We start from the raw sequence: 24,321 nt of genomic DNA, 5'->3' as shown, positions 1-24,321 counted from the left end.
TGCTATCTCATCCCTAACTTCTTATTAATATGTGCGGATGCAATCAATCCTGACCAGTTTTATCAAGTATGTCCCCACTTTCTATCTTAAATGTCTTTATATCTTTTTTGATCTCTCCTCCTAATGTCATGGCAACCTTGTTAGTTTCCCTAGTAAATACTGAGGCAAAGTAACTACTCAATATTTCTGCCATTTCACTGTCATTCCCTATGAGTTTATCTTGTGCATCTTATTGGTCCTACCCCAATCCTGATTTTTCTTGTTATTGATGTCTGTAGAATTATTTCTTCTCATATTCCTCAAAAAATTTATTTATTTCATACAGTAGTTCCTGTATGCTTTCCTAATTGTTTGATTGACTTCTTTCCTAACCTCTTTGTATTTCCCTTTATTGTCCATGTACTTAGTGTATGCCATTTTTTTTAGTCTCAATTTTACCCTCATCTCTTGATTCATCCATGGTGTTTCATTATGGACCAGTGTGTTCTTGTTTTTTTTAGCAAAATATATTTCTCCTGAACTCTATTGGTCACCGTTTTAAATATTTCCCACTGCTGTTCTATCTCGTCAATTGCTTTTCCAGTTTACCTTCAATAGTTCCATTCACATCCGCTCAAAATTATTTTTTTTCCACCAATCGATTTCTTTGGACTTTGTCTTACTAACGTCTTTCTCAGTCATCATTTTAAACTTTACTGCATTATGATCGCTATTGTGTAGATGTTCCACTACACGTACTTCCCTTATCTCCTCTGGTTCCTTTCCCATTACAAGATCCAGTAGTGATTCCTCTCTTGTTGGGCTCCTTATTAAAATTGAACCATTTAAGATTCTGAGGGGGATTGACAGGGTAGATGCTGAGAGGTTGTTTCCCCCTGGCTGGAGAGTCTAGAACTAGGGGGCATAGTCTCAGGATAAGGGGTCGGCCATTTCAGACTGAGATGAGGAGGAATTTCTTCACTCAGAGGGTTATGAATCTTTGGAATTCTCTACCCCAAAGGGCTGTGGATGCTGAGTCGTTGAGTATATTCAAGGCAGAGATAGATTTTTGAAAACTCGGAGAATCGAGGGATATGGGGGTCGGGCGGGAAAATGGAATTGAGGTCAAAGATCAGCCATAATCTTATTAAATGGCGGAACAGGCTTGAAGGGCCATATGGCCTACTCCTGCTGCTGATTTTTATGTTCTTAGGTACTGCGTAAGAAAAGAGTCCTATACACACTGTAAAAACTCCATTCCCTTTTCCCCTCTCCCTACCTCCTCTTGCCAGTTTATTTGGAGGTGGTTGAAATCTCCCATGATTATTATTCTACATTCACTTTACACTTCTAATGTACTGCCTCATATTGTTCGAGAAAGGCAGCTGGAGGGACATTAGCCCCGACATCTCTGACAGGACTGGCCCTCAGCTACAACACTGGTCACTTGTGAAAAGCTATAAAATTACATCAGGCCAACTGTAGCTATCGATTTGGCTACTGACCTCTTACAGTTAATAGTGAAAGTTGCTCAGTAGGTTTTTCTTCTTTCGTTACGCCTCTGTCTAAAGACTGTTAAGTGGTTGGCTGGGCAAATGTTGAAGAAATGTTTTAAGATGCAGCCTGCACACTAATGTAGCTGTGTGCTCCTACTACTTGAAGACAGAGATGCAACAATCACAAAAATAAAATTCTGTGGTCTCGCTATATAAAGTGTCCACAGTTTCATTTAATGTCAAAACCCCCATTCACAAGCCTGTTTTCTCAGAAAGACCAAACCCCTATACACAAGCAATGCAAGTTATATTCTGAAGACGCAGTCCAATATTTTATACAGCAAAGGAAATAATTCTTTCCATTTGTTTTTAACTCCATGTAGTGGGGATCAGCAGAGCTGCCCAGATAATGTGTTCTAAAACTAAACTACAGGGATGTTTCAAACCAATGCAAAACTTATCAATCTTATCTACAATCCGTTTATTTACTAGAATAAGTTGTATATAATACAAAAAAAAGACTACATTTTGAAACTGTATGATGAAAAAATTAAGTATGTCTTTTGGCAGATACTTGTCCCAGAAATTTTCCCATTTTGTTTTTAAAATACATCGATTACAATATTTTAGACCAAATGAATGGTCCATAAATTTTGTTGATTAAACAACCAGATCAAGATAATCTCCATTGCACCGTGTAAAAGGCACTTGAAATGTCTAGTGGGGATTCCTGCATTGTGGTTGCACAGAACTATTGGCAAATGAGAGCAGCCAGATTTTCAAAAGGGACTTGCAAGGTTATCTTGTGTATCAGTTCTGTTCATGCAGTCCTTCAAGCAACCACTATCATTTCTAAGCAGCAGAGAGGTTTATGTAAATCAATTTGATGTATTAAAGTCATGAACAATCAATCTATTTGTATTTACCTGCTAAACCACTCATACCAAGTACACAACCCACCTCAAAGGCTATTAACCCACTGAGCTAAACAGGTAATACAATTCACAATTATCAAACATGTCGACATTAGACAATGCCATCATTCTCTCATAAATTACAAAATCTTTACGCCAACATTTATAAAACTAGAGCCTTATTAAAGGACATCTTTCAGTGTTTGAAAGTGGTTGTGCCAATGGGAAATGTCTATAAATTGCGACGCATGGAGGTTTTGTTAGTTTAAGATGCAGTGCACTGGCTCTTCGATCTCTACTGCTGAGAGAGTAGTGCATTTCGGTTGGCTTTCATCTTCTCTAATCGCTTCACCAAGTGGCTATTGGTCATTTCCATCTCCTCATTCTTATCCAATGCTGATCGTAACTGTGAGGAGGGAAAGGATAAACTTGGTAATCATCACTGAACTGACACAAACACAACGAAAAATAACGAAGTGTAACTCCAGTTTAAAACTCCACATTAAATGTTTACAACTAGAAGCCCAGCTAAGGAAAGTAACATACCAGGTTACTGTGCACCCCTGGTCCAAATCCACAGAAACCCAAAGCACACCCGTACAGAAACACCAAAATCACAAACCGTTTAAAAAGTCACAAATCACAACTCACGGGCAGTGCATAGTTCCAAATTGCCTCAAATCATTCACAACTATAACCAAATACAGGAAACACTCTTTTTACCAGCACCTAAATAACCGGCAATCTCTCTTAACCGGCAAAATTCAGGAGTAGGTTCAGGTAAGTTTTACTTCATATTAGTGGCCATGTAACCGGGGTTCCTCGATCTGTGGCCGTGTAACCGGGGTTCCTGCACCTGTTGCCATGCAACAGGGACGCCTGGATCTGTGGCCGTGTAACCGGGGTTCCTGCACCTGTTGCCGTGCAACAGGGACGCCTGGATCTGTGGCCGTGTAACCGGGGTTCCTGCACCTGTTGCCATGCAACAGGGACACCTGGATCTGTGGCCGTGTACGGGGCTCTCGTACCTTATTAAGTAGAGGCCAATTCATTAAATATATTCAAGAAGGAGTTAGATATATTTCTTAAGGCTCAAGGGATCAAGGGATATGGGGAAAAAGCAGGGACAGGGTACTGAATTTGGATGATCAGCCATGATCTCATTAAATGGCGGAGCAGGCTCGAGGGGCCGAATGGCCGACTCCTGCTCCTATCTTCTATGTTTCTATAAACCGGAATTTTTGATCAACCGGCACCACGCCGGCGCCGGGTAAAAAAGAGTTTCCTGTACATCGTTGAAGGTTGAGTCACTTTTTATAAACTGCAAATTCATATCCTGGAAAAAGCAATATTTTCTAGGCCAACCTTTTTTAAAAAAAAAAAAACGATTCGCTCTCCTGTGATTTGCACACAGGGAATGCAGCACTCAGATAAAGCAAGGTTCGAGGGCAGGGATATTTGGACTGTGTGCACAGATATAATTCAGTCCCCATTGTAAAGCCATACATTTTCTCCTTATAATACTTTGATATTATTTATAGTTAAATAGAAAGACTTGTGGCATTGTAGAAAGCAGAGAAGTCGAGTCATTGGAGCTTCTCCACAGTACAGGCTGAAGAGATGGGAGATGCAAAACTGAGGCATGACACGACCACTACTGGCAAGAGGGTGTAACTACAGCATGACAAGTTTACATAGGCAGTTTCCATCATAAATGTGGACATAGGAATATATAATGTGAAAAGCCGACACAAAAACATGACAGAAATACAAACAGAAGTAATGCTTTGTAGTTCAGAAGTGTGTGCATATGCAAGATTTTTTATTATAGATAGAAATTTCTGAGAGTCTCCATCAGTTATAACAGACCCACAGCAATGCGGTTGACTCTTAGCAGCCCGCTGAAATGGCCTAGCAAGCCACTCAGTTGCACACAACCGCTAAAATAATAAGAATAAAACCGGACGGACCACCTGACAGCGACCTCAGCACCGGCTTCGGACACGACAGCGGCACACCCAGCCCAGTCAACCCTGCAAAGTCCTCCTCACTAACATCTGGGGACTTGTGCCACAATTGGGAGAGCTGTCCCACGGATTAGGCATGCAACAGCCTGGCAGTCACACTCACACAGAATCAAACCTTTCAGCCACTGTCCCAGGCTCCTCCATCACCATCCCAGGGTATGTCCTGTTCCACCGGCAAGGCAGACCCACCAGGGGTGGCAGCACAGTGGTATACAGTCGGGAGGGAGTAGCCCTGGGAGTCCTCAACATTGACTCCGGACCCCATGAAGTCTCATGGCTTCAGGGCAAGGAAGCCTGCTAATTACCACCTACCGCCCTCCCTCAGCTGATGAATCAGCACTGCTCCATGTTGATCACCACTTGGAAGAAGCACTGAATAGCAAGGGCACAGAACGTACTCTGGGTGGAAGACTTCAATGTCCATCACTAAGAGTGACTCGGCAGCACCACTACTGACCAAGCTGGCCAAGTCCTGAAGGACACAGCTGCCAGACGAGGTCAGCGGCAGGTGGTGAGAGAACCAATACGAGGGGAAAACCTATTTGACCTCGTCTGCACCAATCTACCTGTCGCTAATGCATTAGTCCATGACAGCATTGGTAGCAGTGACCACCGCATAATCCTGTGGAGACGAAATCCTGTCTTCACACTGAGGACACCCTCCATCGTGTTATGTGGCACTACCTTTGTGCTAAATGGGATAGATTCAGAACAGATCTAGCAGCTCAAAACTGGGCATCCATGAGGTGCTATGGGCCATCAGTGGCAGCAGAATTGTATTCCACCACAATCTGTAACCTCATGGCCCGGCATATCCCTCACTCTACCATTACCACCAAGCCAGGGGACCAACTCTGGTTCAATGAGTGCAGAAGAGCATGCCATGAGCAGCACCAGGCGTACCTAAAAGTGAGGTGCCAACCTGGGGAAGCTGCAACACAGGACTACATGCATGCTAAACAATGGAAGCAGCATGCTATAGACAGAACTAAGCGATCCCACAATCAACAGATCAGATCAAAGCTCTGCAGTCCTGTCACATCCAGTCGTGAATGGTGGTGGACAATTAAACAACTAACGGGAGGAGGCGGCTCCATGAATATCCCCATCCTCAATGATGATAGAGCCCAGCACGTGAGTGCAAAAGACAAGGCTGAAGCGTTTGCAACCATCTTCAGCCAGAAGTGCCGAGTGGATGATCCATATCGGCCTCCTCCTGAGGTCTCCACCATCACAGAAGCCAGTCTTCAGCCAATTCGATTTACTGCACATGATATCAAGAAACAGCTGAGCGCACTGGATACAGAAAAGGCTATAGGCCCTGACAACATCCCGCTGTTATGCTGAAGACTTGTGCTCCAGAACTAGCCGCACTTCTAGCCAAGCTGTTCCAGTACAGCTACAACACTGGCATCTACCCGACAATGTGGAAAACTGCCCAGGTGTGTCCTGTCCATAAAAAAAAGACAAATCCAATCCGGCCAATTACCGTCGAATCAGTCTACTCTCAATCATCAGCAAAGTGATGGAAGGTGTCATCGACAGTGCTATCAAGTGACACTCACCAATAACTTGCTCACCGATGCTCAGTTTGGGTTCCACCAGGACCACTCGGCTCCCGACCTCAGTACAGCCTTGGTCAAAACATGGACAAAAGAGCTGAATTCCAGAGGTGAGATGAGAGTGACTGCCCTTGACATCAAGGCAGCATTTGATCAAGTGTGGCATCAAGGAGCCCTAGTAAAATTGTAGTCAGGGGGAAAACTCTCCACTGGCTGGAGTCATACCTAGCACAAAGAAAGATGGCTGTGGTGGTTGGAGGTCAATCATCACAGCCCCAGGACATCGCTGCAGGAGTTTCTCTGGGCAGTGTCCTAGGCCCAACCATCTTCAGCTGCTTCATGAATGACCTTCCCTCCATCAGAAGTGGGGATGTTCGCTGATGATTGCAGTGTTCAGTTCCATTCGCAACTCCTCTGATAATGAAGCAGTCCATGCCCGAATGCAGCAAGACCTGGATGACATTCAGGCTTGGGCTAGTAAGTGGCAAGTAATATTCACGCCACATAAGTGCCAGGCAATGACTATCTCCAACAAGCGAGATTCTAACCAACGCCCCTTGACATTCAACGGCATTACCATTGTTGAATCCCTCACCATGAACATCCTGGGGGGGTCACCATTGACCAGAAACTTAACTGGACCAGCCAGAAAAATACTGTGGCTACAAGAGCAGGTCAGAGGCTGGGTATTCTGCGGCGAGTGTCTCACCTCCTGACTCCCCAAAGCCTTTCCACCATCTAAAAGGCACAAGTCAAGAGTGTGAGTGAATACTCTCCACTTGCCTGGATGAGTGCAGCTCCAACAACACTCAAGAAGCTCACCAACATCCAGGACAAAGCAGCCCGCTTGATTGGCACCCCATCCACCACCTTAAAACATTCACTCCCTCCACCACCGGCGCACCGTGGTTGCAGTGTGTACCATCTACAAGATGCACTGCAGCAACTCGACAATGCTTCTTCGACAGCACCTCCCAAACCCGCAACCTCTACCACCTAGAAGGACAAGGGCAGCAGGCACTGATGGAACACCATCACCTGCAAGTTCCCCTCCAAGTCACACACTATCCTGACTTGGAAATATATTGCCGTTCCTTCATCGTCACTGGGTCAAAATCCTGGAACTCCCTCCCTAACAGCATTGCAGCATTGTGGGAGTATCTTCATCACACTGACTGCAGTGGTTCAAGAAGGCGGCTCACCACCACCTTCTCAAGGGCAACTAGGGATGGGCAGTAAATGCTGGCCTTGCCAGCGATGCCAACATCCCAGGAACAACTAAAAATAAAAGCCTGGAGGGGGTTGTAGGGAAATAAAGTTTGAGGATTCAAACATATTTCTCTTCACAATTTAATACATAAAAAACTGAACATGCATTTTATAAGTATCATAGTAAGAAAAGCCAAACATAGAAGATAGGAGCAGGAGTAGGCCATTCGGCCCCTCGAGCCTGCTCTGCCATTCAATGTGATCATGGCTGATCATCCAAATTCAGTACCCGGTCCCTGCTTTCTCCCCATACCCCTTGATCCCTTTAGCTTTAAGAAATATATCCAACTCCTTCTTGAATATATTTAATGAACTGACCTCCACCGCCTTCTGTGGTAGAGAGTTCCACAGGTTCACCACTCGCTGGGTGAAGAAATTCCTTCTCATTTCTGTCCTAAATGGCCTACCCTTTATCCTTAGACTGTGTCCCCTGGTTCTGGACTCCCCGACCATCGGGAACATCCTTCCTGCATCTAGTCTGTCCAGTCCTGTCAGAATTTTATAAGTTTCAATGAGATCACGTCTCATTCTTCTAAACTCCAGTGAGTACAAGTCCGATCGACCCAATCTCTCCTCATACATCATTCCTGCCATCCCAGGTATCAGCCTGGTGAATCTTCGCTGAACTCCTTCCATGGCAAGAACATCCTTCCTCAGATAAGGTGACCAAAACCGCACACAATACTCAAGATGTGGTCTCACCAAGGCCCTGTACAACTGCAGCAAGACATCCTTGTTCCTGTACACAAACCCTCTCGCTACGAAGGCCAACATACCATTTGCCTTCTTAGCCGCCTGCTGCTCCTGCATGCTTACCTTCAGCGACTGGTGCACAAGGACACCCAGGTCTCGTTGCACTTCCCCTTCTCCCAATCTATTGCCATTTAGGTAATAATCTGCCTTCCTGTTTTTGCCACCAAAGTGAATAACCTCACATTTATCCACGTTATATTGCATCTGCCATGTTTCTGCCCAATCACCCAACATGTCCAAATCATCCTGGAGTTTCTCGACATCCTCCTCACAGCACACACGTCCACCCAGCTTTGTGTCGTCTGCAAATTTGGAGATATTACATCTAGTTCCCTTGTCCAGATCATTTATATATACTGTGAATAGCTGGGGTCCAAGGACCGATCCCTGCGGTACCCAACTAGTCACTGCCTGCCATTCGGAAAAAGACCCGTTTATTCCAACTCTTAGCTTTCTGTCTGCCAACCAGTTCTCTATCCAAATCAATACCTTGCTCCCAATCCCATGTGCCTTAACTTTACACGCTAATCTCTTACGCAGGACCTTATCGAAGGCCTTCTGAAAGTCCAGATACACCACATCCACTGGTTCTCCCTTATCTATTTTACCATTTACATCCTCCAAAAATTCCATTAGATTAGTCAAGCACGATTTACCTTTTGTGAATCTATGTTGACTTTGTCCGATCCTGTCACTGTTTTCCAAGTGCTCTGCTATTACATCTTTTATAATGGACTCCAGCATTTTCCCCACTACCGATGTCAGGCTTACTGGTCTGTAATTCCCCATTTTCTCTCTACCACCTTTTTTGAATAGTGGGGTAACATTAGCTATCCTCCAATCCATGGGTACTGTTCCAGAGTCCATCGAATGTTGGAAGATGATCAGCAATGCATCTACTATTTCTAGGGCCACTTCCTTAAGTACCCTAGGATGTAGATTATCAGGCCCTGGGGATTTATCGGCCTTCAGTCCCATCAATTTCCCTAACACCATTTCCCTACAAATACTGATTTCTTTCAGTTCCACCCTTTCATCAGACCCTATGTTCCCCGGCATCTCTGGGAGGTTATTTGTGTCCTCCTTTGTGAAGACAGAACCAAAATATGTATTTAGTTGGTCTGCCATTTCTTTGTTCCCCATTATAGATTCCCCTGATTCTGACTGCAAGGGACCTACGCTTGACTTCACCAATCTTTTTCTCTTCACATATCTATAAAAGCTTTTAGAGTCAGTTTTTATGTTCCCTGCAAGCTTACTCTCATATTCTATTTTCCCCTTCTTAATTAATCCCTTTGTCCTCCTTTGTTGAATCCTAAACTGCTCCCAATCCTCAGGATTATTGCTTTTTCTGGACAATTTATATGTCCTCTCCTTGGATCTTATGCTATCCCTAATTTCCCTTGTTAGCCACGGTTGAGTCACCTTTTTTGTTTTATTTTTATGCCAAACTGGGATGAACAAATTCTGTAGTTCATCCATGCGGTCTTTGAATGTTTGCCATTGCCTATCCACCGTCAACCCTTTGAGTGACATTCCCCAATCAATCCTACCCAACTCGCGCCTCAGACCATCGTAGTTTCCTTTATTTACATTTAGGACCCTAGTCTCTGAGTCAACTACTTCATTCTCCATGTTAATGAAGAATTCGATCATATTATGATCACTCCGACCCAAGGGGCCTCGTACAACAAGATTGCTAATTAATCCTTTCTCGTTACATAATATCCAGGCTAAGATGGCCTGATCTCTGGTTGGTTCCTCGACATATTGGTCCAGGAAACCATCCCGTAAACACTCCAGGAATTCCTCCTCCACAGTATTGTTACTAATTTGGTTAGCCCAATCTATATGTAGATTAAAGTCACCCATGATGACTGCTGTGCCCTTATTGCACGCTTCTTTAATTTCCCTTTTAATGCCATCCCCAACCTCCGCCTTACTGTTTGGAGGTCTATATACCACTAACGTTTTCTGCCCCTTGGTATTTCTCAATTCTACCCATACAGATTCCACATCATCAGAGCTAATATCCTTCCTTACAATTGTGTTAATCCCTTCTTTAACCAGTAATGCTACCCCGCCTCCCTTTCCTTTTTGCCTATCTTTCCTGAATATCGAATACTGCTGGATGTTGAGTTCCCAGCCTTGGCCATCCTTGAGCCACGTTTCTGTAATCCCAACCAAATCATATTCATTTACCTCTATTAGCGCAGCCAATTCATCCACCTTATTATGAATGCTCCTCGCATTAAGACACAAAGCCTTCAGGCTTGTTTTTTTAACGCTCTTAGACCTATTAGAATTATTATTTACTGTGGCCACGTTTGATTTAAACCGTTGATTTCTCTGACTGCCACTTTTGTTTTTCTCCTTCCTATCTTTTGCTTTTATCCTTGTTTCCCTTTCCTCTGTCTCCCTGTTCAGGTTCCCAACCCCCTGCCATTTTAGTTTAAACCCTCCCCCAGAGCACTAGCAAACACTCCCCCTAGGACATCGGTTCCAGCCCTGCCCAGGTGCAAACTGTCCGGTTTGAACTGGTCCCACCTCCCCCAGAACCGGTTCCAATGTCCCAGAAACTTGAATCCCTCCCCGTTGCACCATTCCTCTAGCCACGTATTCATCTGAAATATCCTTCTATTTCTACTCTGACTAGCACGTGGCACTGGTAGCAATCCTGAGATTACTACCTTTGAGGTCCTATTTTTTAAATTTACCTCCTAACTCCCTATATTCAGCTTTTAGGCCCTCATCCTGGTTTTTACCTATATCGTTGGTGCCTATATGCACCACGGCAACTGACTGTTCACCCTCCCCTTCCAAGATGTTCTGCAGCCGCTCTGAGACATCCTTGGCCCTTGCACCAGGGAGGCAACACACCATCCTGGAGTCTCGTTTGCGGCCGCAGAAACGCCTATCTATTCCCCTTACAATAGAATCCCCTATTACTATAGCTCTACCCCTCTTTTTCCTCCCGTCCTGTGCAGCAGAGCCACCCCTGGTGCCAGGAAGTTGGCTGCTGCTGCCTTCCTCTGATAAGCCATCCCCCACAACAGTACTCAAAGTGGTGTATCTGTTTGAGAGGGGGATGTCCACAGGGGACCCCTGCACTACCTGCCTGCTGCTTATTTGCTTTGGAGTGGTGTCTTGGGGCTGAGCAAAAGTATTATAATACTGAACTTAAATCATTAAAAAAATTGTTTGTTAAACACAGAACAACATATTGAAAATGATATTGAAATGGTGCAGCATCACACCATTAAGAACCATAATTTGGCAGCTAGCATTAGAACAGCAGGGAAGCAAATATAAGTGAGAATAAAATGTGTCAAGTCCAAAATGACTCATGACTTTTAGGCTGGAATGGAAGAGGCTACTTAAGCATAAGCGGCCATTTAGCCCACCGTGCCTGTGCTGAATCTCGGAAGGAAGTATTTGCTTCGTTCCATTCCCGTATAGAATCACTTGAAAATTACAACTTGTTTCAGTAACTCCGAACAGCATAGCAGCATTTACTATGAAGTACAATTAAGTCTTCGTACCTCTCGCTGCAGCCTCCTCTTTTCTGCTTTTAGTTCATCCTCTATTTTTTCGGAGTTTTCTGTTGCTGTTTTATAACGAAGCACCTGTCCTTCAAGTCTGGCAACCTGCAAATCCAAACAAAAAACGTAAGCCACAATATTGCCGCCACAGGAAACTGCATGGAGATATTTCCATAGGGTAATTGGTTTTAAAAAATCTAATTTGGATTAAGTAGTGTTTGTTACATCCACACTACATTTCAAAACTATATTCAAGGATTAAAATCTTTAAATTATGATTCAATGCTTTGGATAATGCTCCAAAAAACTAAATGATTGATAATCACTGGAGGGAAACACAAGCTCCAAGTTTGAGAAAGTGATGATCAAGTCACCACAGCTGAGTTAAGAGAGGCCAGCTGCCAATCTTCAATGCACCAATACTGCAAAAAAGTTTCCTTATGTTGATGAATCCAAAAATAGAGGATATTTCTATGGCAATACAGGAAAGGATCCAAATTGGATCTTATATTAAAATGCATCTCTAAGCATAAATGGCATAGCAGACCTAGTAAATATGGTCCAGTAAATAATTAGGAAGCATAGTGCACATTATCTGGGAGCAGTTACTGTACTTGACTTCTTGAAAATTTGAAACAGAAGTCTAGAAAGAACAAGCTTTCATTTATATAGCACCTTTCACAACCTCAGGATGTTCCAAAACATTTCACAAACAATAAAGTACTTTGAAGTGCAGTCACTTCTGTAATATACTGTAGATAGGTGCCACAGTCTTGGCTCAGTGGTAGCACACTTGCCTCTGAGTCAAAAGGTTGTGAGTTCGAGTCCCACTCCAGAGACTTGAGCACAAAATCTAGACTAGCACTTCTGTGCAGTACCAAAGGAATGCCGTGAGGTCCCGCCTGCCGTCTCAGTTGGGTATAAAAGATCCCACCATTCAAAAAAGAGCAGGGGAGTTCTCCCAGTGTCCTGGGCAACATTTGCCCCTCAACCAACACCTAAAACGCATCATCTGGTTATTTATTTCATTGCTGTTTGTGGGAGCTTGCTGTGCGCAAATTGGCTGGCGCATTTCCTACATTACAACTAAAACTGCACTTCATTCGCTGTAAAGCGCTTTTGGATGTCCCGAGGTCATGAAAGGAGCCATATAAAAGCAAGTCTTTTTCTTACTTTATAAGGTAGGAAAACGCGACAGCCGATTTGCGAGGTCCCACAAACAGCAGCGAGATAAATAACCAATTAAACTGTTTCTTCTTTTTTTTTTTTAAAAAGTGTTGTTGGCCAGGACACCAGCTGAACTCACATGCTCTTCTTAGAACTTTTACGCCCACCTGCGAGAGAAGACAGGGCCTCGGTTTAACGGCTCATCCGAAAGAGGGCACCCGTCCCACCTCCCCACAGTGCAGCACTCAGCACTGCACTGAAGTGCCAGCCTGGACTGTGCACTCAAGTTTCTGGAGTGGGGCTTGAACCCACGACCTTCCGACTCTGGAGGCGAGTGTGCTACCCACTGACCCATGGCTGAGAGCTAAAAAGTTTCAGATTCCCCCCCCCACTTCCCCATATAGTGTCTGCAATAAATATTCCACGTAACCACACAGCAAAGCATTGTTATGATAATATGCAGACAAAACCTGTCTTTGTAAGCAGCAGCTCCCTAGAACGTGATGGAAAAATAACCAGCTCTTTCAAAAGTTGAGACCCTGAACACAGCAGGCTGGTGTAAGTACATATGCCACAGGGTGGTAGAACAAGGCTTCAGCAGGCTGACTCTCTCTATGGCTGGGAGGAAGGGAAGGAAAGATTTCCTCTGTTTGCTATTCGAATTGTAGTCGTAACTGTGTTCTTTGTATTCAAACTTACAATTCATCAACAATGAAAATACATTGGAATTCTTCCACCACGGCAGATTCCTACAGCCCAGCGGAGCCAAGGAGAGAGTCGCTGTGTGAAAGAGATCTTTTGCCAAAAGGGATGACGGGGTGAGCGAATCTGCATTTCTCTCGGACACCTAACTATGCAGCTGCAGAACAGCTTTGGTACAAGCTTTTGAAGAGGTCCCCTGACTTTTCTGGTGGGAGACATGGGGGCACCTAAAGAAGGGGTGTCCAAGTATTTGTCTTTGTGAGCCACAGAAGTATGGATCATGCACCCTTTGGAGACACAACATTTAAATCCATGTTCCCATATATCTCAGGATCTTTGTGATCTGATTAAGGGTTTAAGGCAACAGCCCGTACGAAACATGCAGGCCCAGAAATCTCAAGCAAGACACCATCAAATAAGAAATATCAGCACAAATAGGATCGAGTTTCCTGGGTGGATCATTAAGTCTGAGGGAATGCATGATGGAAACCCCCTGACCTAAAGAGTGGGGTGGTGAAAAGGAACAAAAATTCAAATAGAAAAATAAGTGAAATTAATACAGGACATAATTCTAACAGATATAATATACTGTACACCCATTTAAAAGATTATATTTACACACACACATATCCAACTCTCCCTATCTTCAATTGAGATCAGCTACCTCTGGACAGGTGAGAAGCTGGGATCTTCCTGGTCTGTTTGCCTCAGTACTACCTGAACGATGAAGTTTGCTGTGAGCAGACAATTATACGTAAACATGCAAGTTTTTAAGCTGGCCTGTGCCAAGAAATGTTTCGCCAAAGAACTTCCTGCCACCACACTCTAGACCCGAGGCAAAGTATTATCAATCTTATCTCAGTCACGGATATCTTCAACCTCAGACACTAAACAGCATTCTTTAGACACCAACAAAAATTGGTGACACATCCATCACTTATTTTAATTTACTAGTAAATCTCCTATGGCATTGCTCACTGTTTGTTAGTGGAGCTACAAAGCAATCTAGTAGCCACAGTCTACTACAGCATCACCAGGACCTGTTTACATACAGAATTTCCATTATACTTATTTAAGTAAACATTTTTAATGTCAAATGTGACACAAAAAGCAAAATCAAAAATGGTGACAATAGGAAGTGAAGTTTGTGGACAGAAAATACAGGCATACAGGAGTATAATACATATAAATAAATATTTGTGCACAATTACAAGGCAGATAAAATTGTCAGAGCTTCAGCGGACCAACATTTAGAAAAATGACGACAATATGAAAGGCACTCACATTTTGTTCAACAGTGGCGATATCCTGTTCTGCCTTAGACAGTTTAAACTTGTACTCACTCAACTGCCTATTCGCATCTCCTGAACGGAAACACAGAGTGAGGAGATATAACGCAACCAACTCAGAAAATAACAGGGAGGAGTTCAGTAGGATCAAACAAGGTTCAAAAAATAGTTAAGACTTAACTTGACAACAAAACTAGTAGTACAGGAAACTTGCTTTTAACCGGCACCTAAATATTCGGAAATCTCTCTTAACCGGCAAAATTCAGGAGTAGGTTCAGGTAAGTTTTACTATATATTAGGTGCCATGTAACCGGGGCTCCTGCACCTATGGCCGTGCAACAGGGACTCCTGGATCTGTGGCCGTGTAACAGGGACTCCTGCACAAGTGCCATGTAACCCGGGCTCCTGCACCTGTGGCAGTGTACGGGGCTCTCGTACCTTGGTAAGTATACCTCTCTGTAATCCGGACTTTTTGATCAACTGGCACCACGCTGGTCCCGTCGGTGCCGGATAAAAAAAAAGTTTCCTGTACAAGGCAGAGGGCAACAAGGCATCAGCAATGACTAGAAGTCAAGGCTCAAAAGCTCCTATTGATATCCTATTCAATGGAATGCAAAATATCTTATGCGGGAAATACACTGATCTGCTAAAAATATATCTTCTCGTTACATGACCAGAGCCTTTTATTGTTTGATAGTGGAATCACTCAACACATATGCTGGTTTTTAACAGAGTCATGGGGGCAGAACAGTCAAGGATTTCACTCCTGGATGCTGACAGCACTCCACATCCCTACATGTGCAGACAACTGGGCAAGGATACCTTTCGCATATGTACAGCTCATTAACACTCATTGGCTCAACTCTTGGTCGCTTGGACAAGGGACCCGAGGTCTGCAATGGCACAAGGAACTATACCTCAGCATATGTCAGCACCTTCAGGAGAACAGAGGGTGGGTTGGGGAGGAACCCGATAATGAAATCTTTCGGTTACTAATTAGCAGGCGTGTTAGCTTTAGACCCATGGAATGCACACAGAATACCCAATGAACTTACTCTGCATTTCAAGAATTTGTAGATCTGTGCCATTTTCTAGTCGATCAGAATCTGTGAGCACATTTTCAATCTTAGAGTTCTTCTGTCGTTCCTCTTCCAACTGCAATTTCAGCTTTCTGATCTACCAAAGCAAAGTGACCAGAGGGCAACCAATAAGCTCCAACAATTGAAATACTGGGAGCACATATTCAGACAAGTGGAAGGAGACATCTAAGTAAATCACTCACACTAAAATGTCCCTTGTTGAGGGATATAAATATATGTTTCATGCAAGAAGAAAGCTTTTAAATACTGAAAACCGCTCTGCGAAACAGGTTCAACATTGACCAAAAGGCCCACACCACTACCACACCTTTTTCAGTCAGGAGGCTGTGATCTCAGGCTAAAGGAATGTTAAAAATCATCAATGGCTTTCTGTAATCAAACAACAGAATTTTTTTTCCTGCGGTTTGAGACTGATCTTAGTTTTCCAACGCCTCATTTCCCTTCTTCTCTGTCTTTTTCCCCACCCAAAAGACTGGTCGGATTACTTCTCCACAACTGTACTATGAAATGCCGGTGTAAGCCTGCTGAGGTCTGGCAAAACTTACCAACTTATAGGGGGAAAGGAGATTCGGAATGAGTGACCTATACCCTATGGGGGAGAAATTGGGTGAGTAGCGCCACCTGTTAGCGCCTAAAGAGGCAGGCAGTGGCTGTAGCGCCACTGGCTGCGCCTCCCGCGATATTCAGGAGGGGCGCTAATGGTGGCATTAGCCTGTTGTGCTGCGCCGCCACCGATGACGTCATCGGTGTGCGCAGCGCCCCGTTCGCGATATTTGGTAGCGAACGGGCTCATTTGCCGGCACTCGTGAGCGGGGATCGCGCTGTTGCAGGCACCTCCCCCTTAACAGTGGGAGGAAGGCCTGCAGTACCGCAGCGTGCCATGCTGCAGCGTGTGGCGCTGCGGCACGTTGCGCTGCGATAATCAGTTTCAGCGCCCTAAGAGGGACGCGGAGCGCCTCGAGCCTCGCCCCGTGTCCCTCGAGCGGCACTGAAACTGAATTTCTGGCGATTGGTATTACTCCAATCGCTGCGCTAAATCCTGCGCTCAGGCGACTTTTGCGCCACTTTGGCGCCCCAACCCAATTTCTAGGCCTTTGAGTGAGAATTGAATGGTCCTCTGCCAGAGCTAAGGGGTAGCCTGGAAAAGTTTGCTGTTGTTATGAAGAATGCTTACATTGCATTCTAGAGTGGGAAATAATCTGTTGGGTACAGTCATCATTAAGATACACGGCAGTCAGTTGCGAACTGAAAAATATACGGTTAGGTTTTTTTTTTTTTTTTTTTTAAAAGCAAAGAACCTGATGGACTTAAAGGAAAAACTCACAAATACATGGTAAATTTTGTGAGCCATCCCAAGGGTACTCTTAACAAAATGAAGATAAATGAGCTGCCGATGAGAGTTACCGTGTGCTCCACAAGAGCACAAACACACTGAGCTGTCTTGCAAGACAGTTCACCATGAAACATTTCAAGATCTATTGCCAGGGAGAAATGTCATCTTTTCTGTTGTAACTTCGACACATAATATCACTTAATATTAATATGCTGACAGGATTCTGCACTAAGTTTTTCCATGTGGAATTGTGCAATTTTACAAGCTGACATGGATATCATCAATGGCTTACAGGAAGAATATACACTGCTAACATCAGTATAAGATATTTGTAATTCATAGCACCAGACCACTCTGTTATTTTTAACAGAATCAAATATTTACACAAATTTTAAACACTCTCCGTTCAGAAATGGCACAGACAGAATTGTATGAACTTTTGAACTGACCAAAGAAGTAAGTCAGCTGGCAACCCCATGTACCCCTTAGACACTGAATGATCGAAGATCCTCAAGGACCAGATTCTCCAAATACATCAGAAATTGTTGTAAAGAACAAAAGTAGAATAAAAAGATTATTTTAAAGAAAATAATTCTTCAGGATGTGGGCATCACTGGCAATACTGGCATTTAATGCCTATCCCTAGTTGCCCTGGGAGATGCTGGTGGTGGACCTCCTGCTTGAACTGCTGCAGGAACTCCCACAGTGCTGTTAGGTAATGAGTTCCAGAACTTTGACACAGCGACAAGAAGGAATGGCGATATATGTCTAGTCAGGATGGTGTGTGACTTGGAGGAGAACTTGGGAGGTGGTGGTGTTCCCATGCACCTGCTGCCCTGGTCCTTCTAGGTGGTGGAGGTTGCGGGTTTGTGAGGTGCTGTCGAAAAGCCTTGGCGAGTTGCAGCAGTGCATCCTGTGGATGGTACACACTGCAGCCACGGTGCGTCGGCGGTGGAGGAAGTGGATGTTTAAAAGTGGTGGATGGACTGCCAATCAAGCGGACTGCTTTGTCCGGATGGTGTCGAGCTTCTTGAGTGTTGTTGCAGCTCCACCCATCCGGGCAAGTGGCGAGTATTCCACTATCCTTATCTGCTGCTGAAAGATATCCAACCCAGTGCCTTAATCTGCCTACTGCCATCAGTAGTAGTGTATTTATTCATTATGTACTTGAATGTATCTACGTAAACAACCAAAGCATTTCAGAGTAATTCATTATATGCAAAATGCTTTGGGATGTTCCAGAGAAACGGGATAAGATATTAAACAAATACAAGCCTTTCTTGTTCTTATTAAAGTGAGGTATGTTGGCGCTGGGGAATGGAACTCTTCCCATTTCAGACAGCAAGTGTCGGCATCAAACAGTTCCAGGTCGGATGAAGCAAAGCCAGGAACTACTCTGCCGCAATCTCAGACTGCACCAGCGTGGCATTTCCTCTCACTTCCCACACCACACCACCTGGTCCTCGAGGAACTTCGATCATTTTGCGGCTTCTGAATGACCTTGCAAACCGTTGCCCAATTAAGGGCTGTTTTGTGCTGTACCCAAGTCACAGAGTTGAAAGGCCAGTGTCTAACACACTACCCACAAGTCCTTCCTTTTAATACTGCAAGATTTTTACCTATTGCATTTTATTTCCCCCCCCCCCCCCAAGCTGCGTGTACTTAAGTTAATTACCTGTGCAAATAAATTACCTGTGCAAGTAATTCTTCCTTTTCATCGGCCAGTTTCTTTAGCCGCACATCTAGAATATGAGGAAATACATGTCAAAATACTTTGCGAGTTTCAGATTTAAAAAAAACTCTATTATTTAATCCATAACTTGAACAAGTTCAGTTTGATAACTTAAATTTCCTGTACTCCTGCAGTAACTCGAAGTATGTGCGACGATGAATTTCTAGCTGGATCAGTGTAATTACTCAGCAGTTCTTCAGCGGTGCAACTGTGAAATACAATAGCAATGCGTTTACATTCCACAGAGGTCAACTCTCAAGCAGTTATCTGGCCTCTCCAATCAACACAAAAGGGTCGATTTTACAACTGTGTATCCCTGGTGTGGAGTCGCTGAAAATGTATCCGAACACTTCAACCACAAAGTCCCAATATAAGACGCTATGCAGGAGACAGAAAGAGGTACACGTACCATGGTGTGTACAGCTTAACTCATTCGCACTGCATTAGAGGAACACAAGTGCTGCAGCAAAATGGCTCAATTCATTCATGGCTAGTACAACCTGGCCATCAAACTGCTGCCAGTGCACTGCAGTGTAACAAACTAACTTGCTACATAGCCCTTCAGTTTTATAGCTGAAACCATTCCATTCTGCTTTGGATTTGTCGGTGCTTCATTCACATTACATTCACAACAGGGATACACGCATCAGTAGGATTCTTCTACGAATGGGAGATATTGACCGTTCACTTACACAAATATGGGATGATACAGACATCGCATTCAAGCTTAGAAAACAACATAAGAAATAGGAGCAGGAGTAGGACATAAGGCCCCTCAGTAAGATCATGGCTGATCATCGACCTCAACTCCACTTTCCCGCCCGATCTCCATATCCCTCGATTCCCCGAGAGTCCAAAAATCTATCGATCTCAGCCTTGAATATACTCAAAGACTCAACATCCACATCCCTCTGGGACAGAGATTTCTAAAGATTCACAACCTTCTGAGTGAAGAAATTCCTCCGCATCTCGGTCTTAAATGGCCGACCCCTTATCCTGAGACTATGCCCCCTAGTTCTAGACTCTCCAGCCAGGGGAAACAACCTCTCAACATCTACCCTGTCAATCCCTTCAGAATCTTGTATGTTTCAATGAGATCACCTCTCATTCTTCTAAACTCCAGAGAGTATCGGCCCATTCTACACAATCTCTCCTCATAGGACAGCCCTCTCATCCCAGGAATCAATCTAGTGAACCTTCGTTGCACCGCCTCCAAGGCAAGTATATCCTTCCTTAGATAAGGAGACCAAAACTGTGCCCAGTACTCCAGGTGTGGTCTCACCAAGGCCCTGTGCAATTGCAGCAAGACTTCCTTACTCTGATACTCCAACCCCCTTGCAATAAAGGCCAACATGCCATTTGGCTTGCTGTACCTGCATGCTAGCTTTCTGTGTTTCTTGCACAAGGACACCCAAATCTCTCGGAACACCAACATTTAAAAGTTTCTCACCATTTAAAAAATATTCTGTTTTGCTATTCTTCCTACCAAAGTGAATAACCTCACATTTCCCCACATTATACTCCATCTGCCCACTCACTCAGTCTATCTATATCCCTTTGCAGACTCGGTGTTCTCCTTACAGCTTACTGTCCCATCTAGCTTTGTATCATCAGCAAACTTGGATACATTGCACTCGGTCCCTTCATCTAGGTCAATGTAGATTGTAAATAGCCGAGGCCCCAACACTGATCCTTGCGGCACCCCATTAGATACAGCCTGCCAACCTGAAAAAGACCCGTTTATCCCTACTCTCCGTTTTATGTTTTTAAACCAATCCTCTATTTATAACAACATAAGAATTAGGAGCAGGAGTCGGCCATTCGGCCCCTCGAGCCTGCTCCGCCATTCAATAAGATCATGGCTGATCATCTACCTCAACTCCACTTTCTGGCACTATGCTTATAGCCCCGATTCCCTTAATATCCAAAAATCAATCGATCTCTGTCTTGAATATATTCAACGATTTAGCCTCCACAGCTCTCTGGGGTAGAGAATTCCACAGATTCACGACCCTCTGAAAGAAGAAATTCCTCCTCATCTCAGTCTTAAATGGGCGACCCCTTATTCTGAAACTATGCCCCCTAGTTCTAGATTTCCCCACGAGGGGAAAACATCAACCTAGTGAACCTTCTCTGAACTGCCTCCAATGCAAGTATATTCCTCCTTAAATAAGGAGACCAAAACTTTACGCAGTACTGCAGGTGTGGTCTCACCAGCACCCTGTACAGTTGTAGCAAGACTTCCCTACTTTTATACTCCACCCCCCTTGCAATAAAGCCCAACATTCCATTCGCCTTCCTAATTACTTGCTGTAGCTGCACGCTAACTTTGTGTTTCATGCACGAGGACACCCCGATCCCTCTGTACCGCAGCATTCTGTCGTCTCTCTCCATTTAAATAATATTTTGCTTTTCTATTCTTCCTACCAAAGTGGATAACTTCACATTTTCCCCACATTATACTCCATCTGCCAAATTTTTGCCCACTCACTTAACCTATCTATATCCCTTTGCAGGCTCTGTGTCCTCCTCACAACTGGTTTTCCCACCTATCTTTGTATCATCAGCAAATTTGGCTACAGTACACTCGGTCCCTTCATCCAAGTCATTAATACAGATTGTAAATAGTTGAGCCCCCAGCACTGATCCTTGTGGCACTAGTTAGATTGCCAAACTGAAAATGACCCATTTATCCCGACACTCTATTTTCTGTTAGTTAGCCAATCCTCTATCCATGCTAATATATTACTCCCTACACCATGAGCTCTTATCTTGTGCAGTAACCTTTTATGTGGCACTTTATCAAATGCCTTCTGGAAATCCAAATACACTACATCTACTGGCTCACCTTTATCCACCCTGCTCGTTACATCCTCAAAGAATTCTAATAAATTTGTCAAACACGATTTCCCTTTCATAAAACCATGCTCTGCTTGATTGCATTATAACTTTCTAAATGTCCTGCTACTACTTCCTTAATAATGGATTCCAGCATTTTCCTAATGACAGCTGTTAGGCTAACTGGCCTAGTTTCCTACTTCCTATCTCCCTCCTTTCTTGAATAGAGGCATCTCGCTGCTTTTAAATTTACTCTTCCCCGAATCCTGCCACCTCCCTTCATTAGTTTAAAGCCCCGTCTACTGCCCTAGTTATTCGGTTTGCCAGGACACTGGTCCCAGCCCGGTTTAAGTGGAGCCCGTCCCAATGGAACAGCTCCCTCTTTCGCCAGTACTGGTGCCAGTGCCCCATGAACTGAAACCCCTTTCTCCCACACCACTCGTTGAGCCACACATTTAAACCTCTAATCTGTTTGTCTCTATGCCAATTTGCGCATGGCTCAGGTAATACCTTTCAGGTTCTGCTCTTCAATTTGGATCCTAGCTCCTCAAACTCCCTCAGCAGAACCTCATTCCTAGTTCTACCTATGTCGTTGGTTCCTACGTGGACCACGACAACTGGATCCTCCCCCTCCAAATTCTCCTCCAGCCGCAAAGAGATGTCTTTAACCTTGGCATTGGGCAGGCATAACACACAACCTTCGGAACTCTCGGTCGCGGCTGCAGAGAACAGTATCTATCTCCCTGACTATACTGTCCCCTACTACAACTACATTCCCTTTCACTCCCCCAACTTGAATGGCCTCCTGCACCATGGTGCCATGGTCAGCTTGCTCATCCACCCTGCGGGCTTTTCCCTCATCCACACAGACAGCAAGAACCTCAAACCTATTGGACAAGAGCAAAGGCTGGGGCTCCTCCAGCTGCTTCTTCTTCTTAGGCAGTCCCTCGGAACCGAGGATGACTTGCTTCCACACTAAAAATGAGTTCGCAGGTGACTGATGAGTCCAATGCGGGACCTACAGACTCTGTCACAGGTGGGGCAAACGGTGGTTGAAGGGGCGGGTGGGTGGGGTGCTTAGGTTGACGCGCGCTCCTTCCGCTGCCTGCGCTTGACTTCCGCTTGCTCCCGGCGAAGAGACTCGAGGTGTTCGGCGCCTTCCCGGATGCTTCTCCTCCACTTTGTGCGGTCTTGGGCCAGGGATTCCCAGGTGTCGGTGGGGATGTTACACTTTTTCGAGGAGGCTTTGAGGGTGTCCTTGAAGCATTTCCTCTGCCCACCTGGGGCTCTCTTGCCGTGTCGGAGCTCGGAGTAGAGCGCTTGTTTTGGGAGTCTCGTATTGGGCATGCGGACGATGTGACCGGTCCATCGGAGCTGATCGAGCATGGTCAAAGCTTCAATGCTGGGGATGTTTGCCTGAGCAAGAACACTGACGTTGGTACGCCTATCCTGCCAATGAATTTGCAGGATCTTGCGGAGGCAGTGTTGGTGGTACCTCTCCAGTGCTTTGAGGTGCCCGCTGTACATGGTCCATGTCTCTGAAGCATACAGGAGAGCGGGTATCACTACTGCTCTGTAGACCATGAGCTTGGTGCTGGGTCTTCAAACACTCTCTTCCTCAGGTGACCTAAAGCGGCACTGGTACACTGAAGGCGGTGTTGGACTTGGTCATCGACGTCTGCCCTTATTGACGGTAGGCTCCAGAGGTATGGAAAGTGGTCCACGTTGTCCAAGGCCTCGTCATGGATTTTGATAATCGGGGAGCAGTACTGTGTGGCGGGGGCAGGTTGGTAGAGGACCTTTGTCTTATGGATGTTTAGTGTAAGGCCTATGCTCTCGTTCGCGTCGGTGAAGGTGTTGACGACGGTTTGGAGTTCGGCCTCAGAGTGTGCGCAGGCTCAAGCGTCGTCTGCATACTGTAATTCTCCAGCACTGCCCCTGGGGTCCCCTTACCTGCCTGAGTTGCAGTCACACCCTCCTGTCCCTGACCACAAACCAGACCTGTACGACTACCTAACCTAAGGGGTGTGACTGCCTCCTGGATCAAAGTGTCCAGGTAACTCTCCCCATCCCGGATGCCCCGCAATGTCTGTGTGGTGTATGTAACCTGTTCCACCTTAAGAGAACTTAAGCCTGGTCCACCTTAAGAAAGGTACTACTTTCTTTGGCTGCTGTATACGTAATACCGGTGGTGACCACACCGGTATATAAGCACAGTGTAATAATATTGTATTCAGTATAGTCCGACCTCCAACCAGTAAAGACCTGTTGAATTTACTCTTGTGGTCTGTGTAGTAATTCTCACTATAACACACAGACTTAACAGTCTGCACCTCAGACTCCAGCTCAAAAACTCAAGATGCAGGAACTTACTGCAAACGTGGTTGTCCGGGATCACAATGCTCTCCACAAACTCCCACATGCTGCAGTTGTGGCACATCGCCTGCACTGCCATCCCATCGATTTATTTAATTAAATTTGTCATTAGGTAACTTAATTTACAGTGTAGTTTCTTGACTACTTTCTTGATCTAGATTAAGTTATGGGTACTGAAATTAAATATCTACCTGTAACACAAAGCACTACAAGTAGTGTAGGAAAAAAGCAGCAACTCCTTA

General features: G+C 44.7%; 1 protein-coding gene across 19 annotated transcripts in view; it reads right to left on the bottom strand.

Moving 5' to 3' along the window:
* Positions 1 to 1,688: 1,688 nt before the first annotated feature.
* The window catches only part of lrrfip2 (leucine rich repeat (in FLII) interacting protein 2), a 197,102-nt gene continuing 174,469 nt past the window's right edge, over positions 1,689 to 24,321 (bottom strand). For all 19 annotated transcript variants that reach the window (XM_085993798.1, XM_085993802.1, XM_085993795.1 and 16 more), the window contains 5 exons: positions 18,826 to 18,875; positions 15,756 to 15,876; positions 14,696 to 14,775; positions 11,543 to 11,647; positions 1,689 to 2,795 (listed from right to left, as the gene is read on the bottom strand). In XM_085993798.1, coding sequence (XP_085849924.1) covers positions 2,685 to 2,795; positions 11,543 to 11,647; positions 14,696 to 14,775; positions 15,756 to 15,876; positions 18,826 to 18,875 — 467 coding nt within the window. In that variant the 3' untranslated portion in view covers positions 1,689 to 2,684. The remainder of the gene's footprint in view (positions 2,796 to 11,542; positions 11,648 to 14,695; positions 14,776 to 15,755; positions 15,877 to 18,825; positions 18,876 to 24,321) is intronic.

The sequence above is a fragment of the Somniosus microcephalus genome, chromosome 7 (assembly GCF_052327205.1).
Source record: "Somniosus microcephalus isolate GS21.2 chromosome 7, FLI_Smic_1.0, whole genome shotgun sequence".
In the NCBI taxonomy this organism is placed as follows: Eukaryota; Metazoa; Chordata; class Chondrichthyes; order Squaliformes; family Somniosidae; genus Somniosus; species Somniosus microcephalus.
The sequence above is the reverse complement of the archived record's forward strand: the minus strand, read 5'-3'. Positions and strand labels throughout refer to the sequence as shown.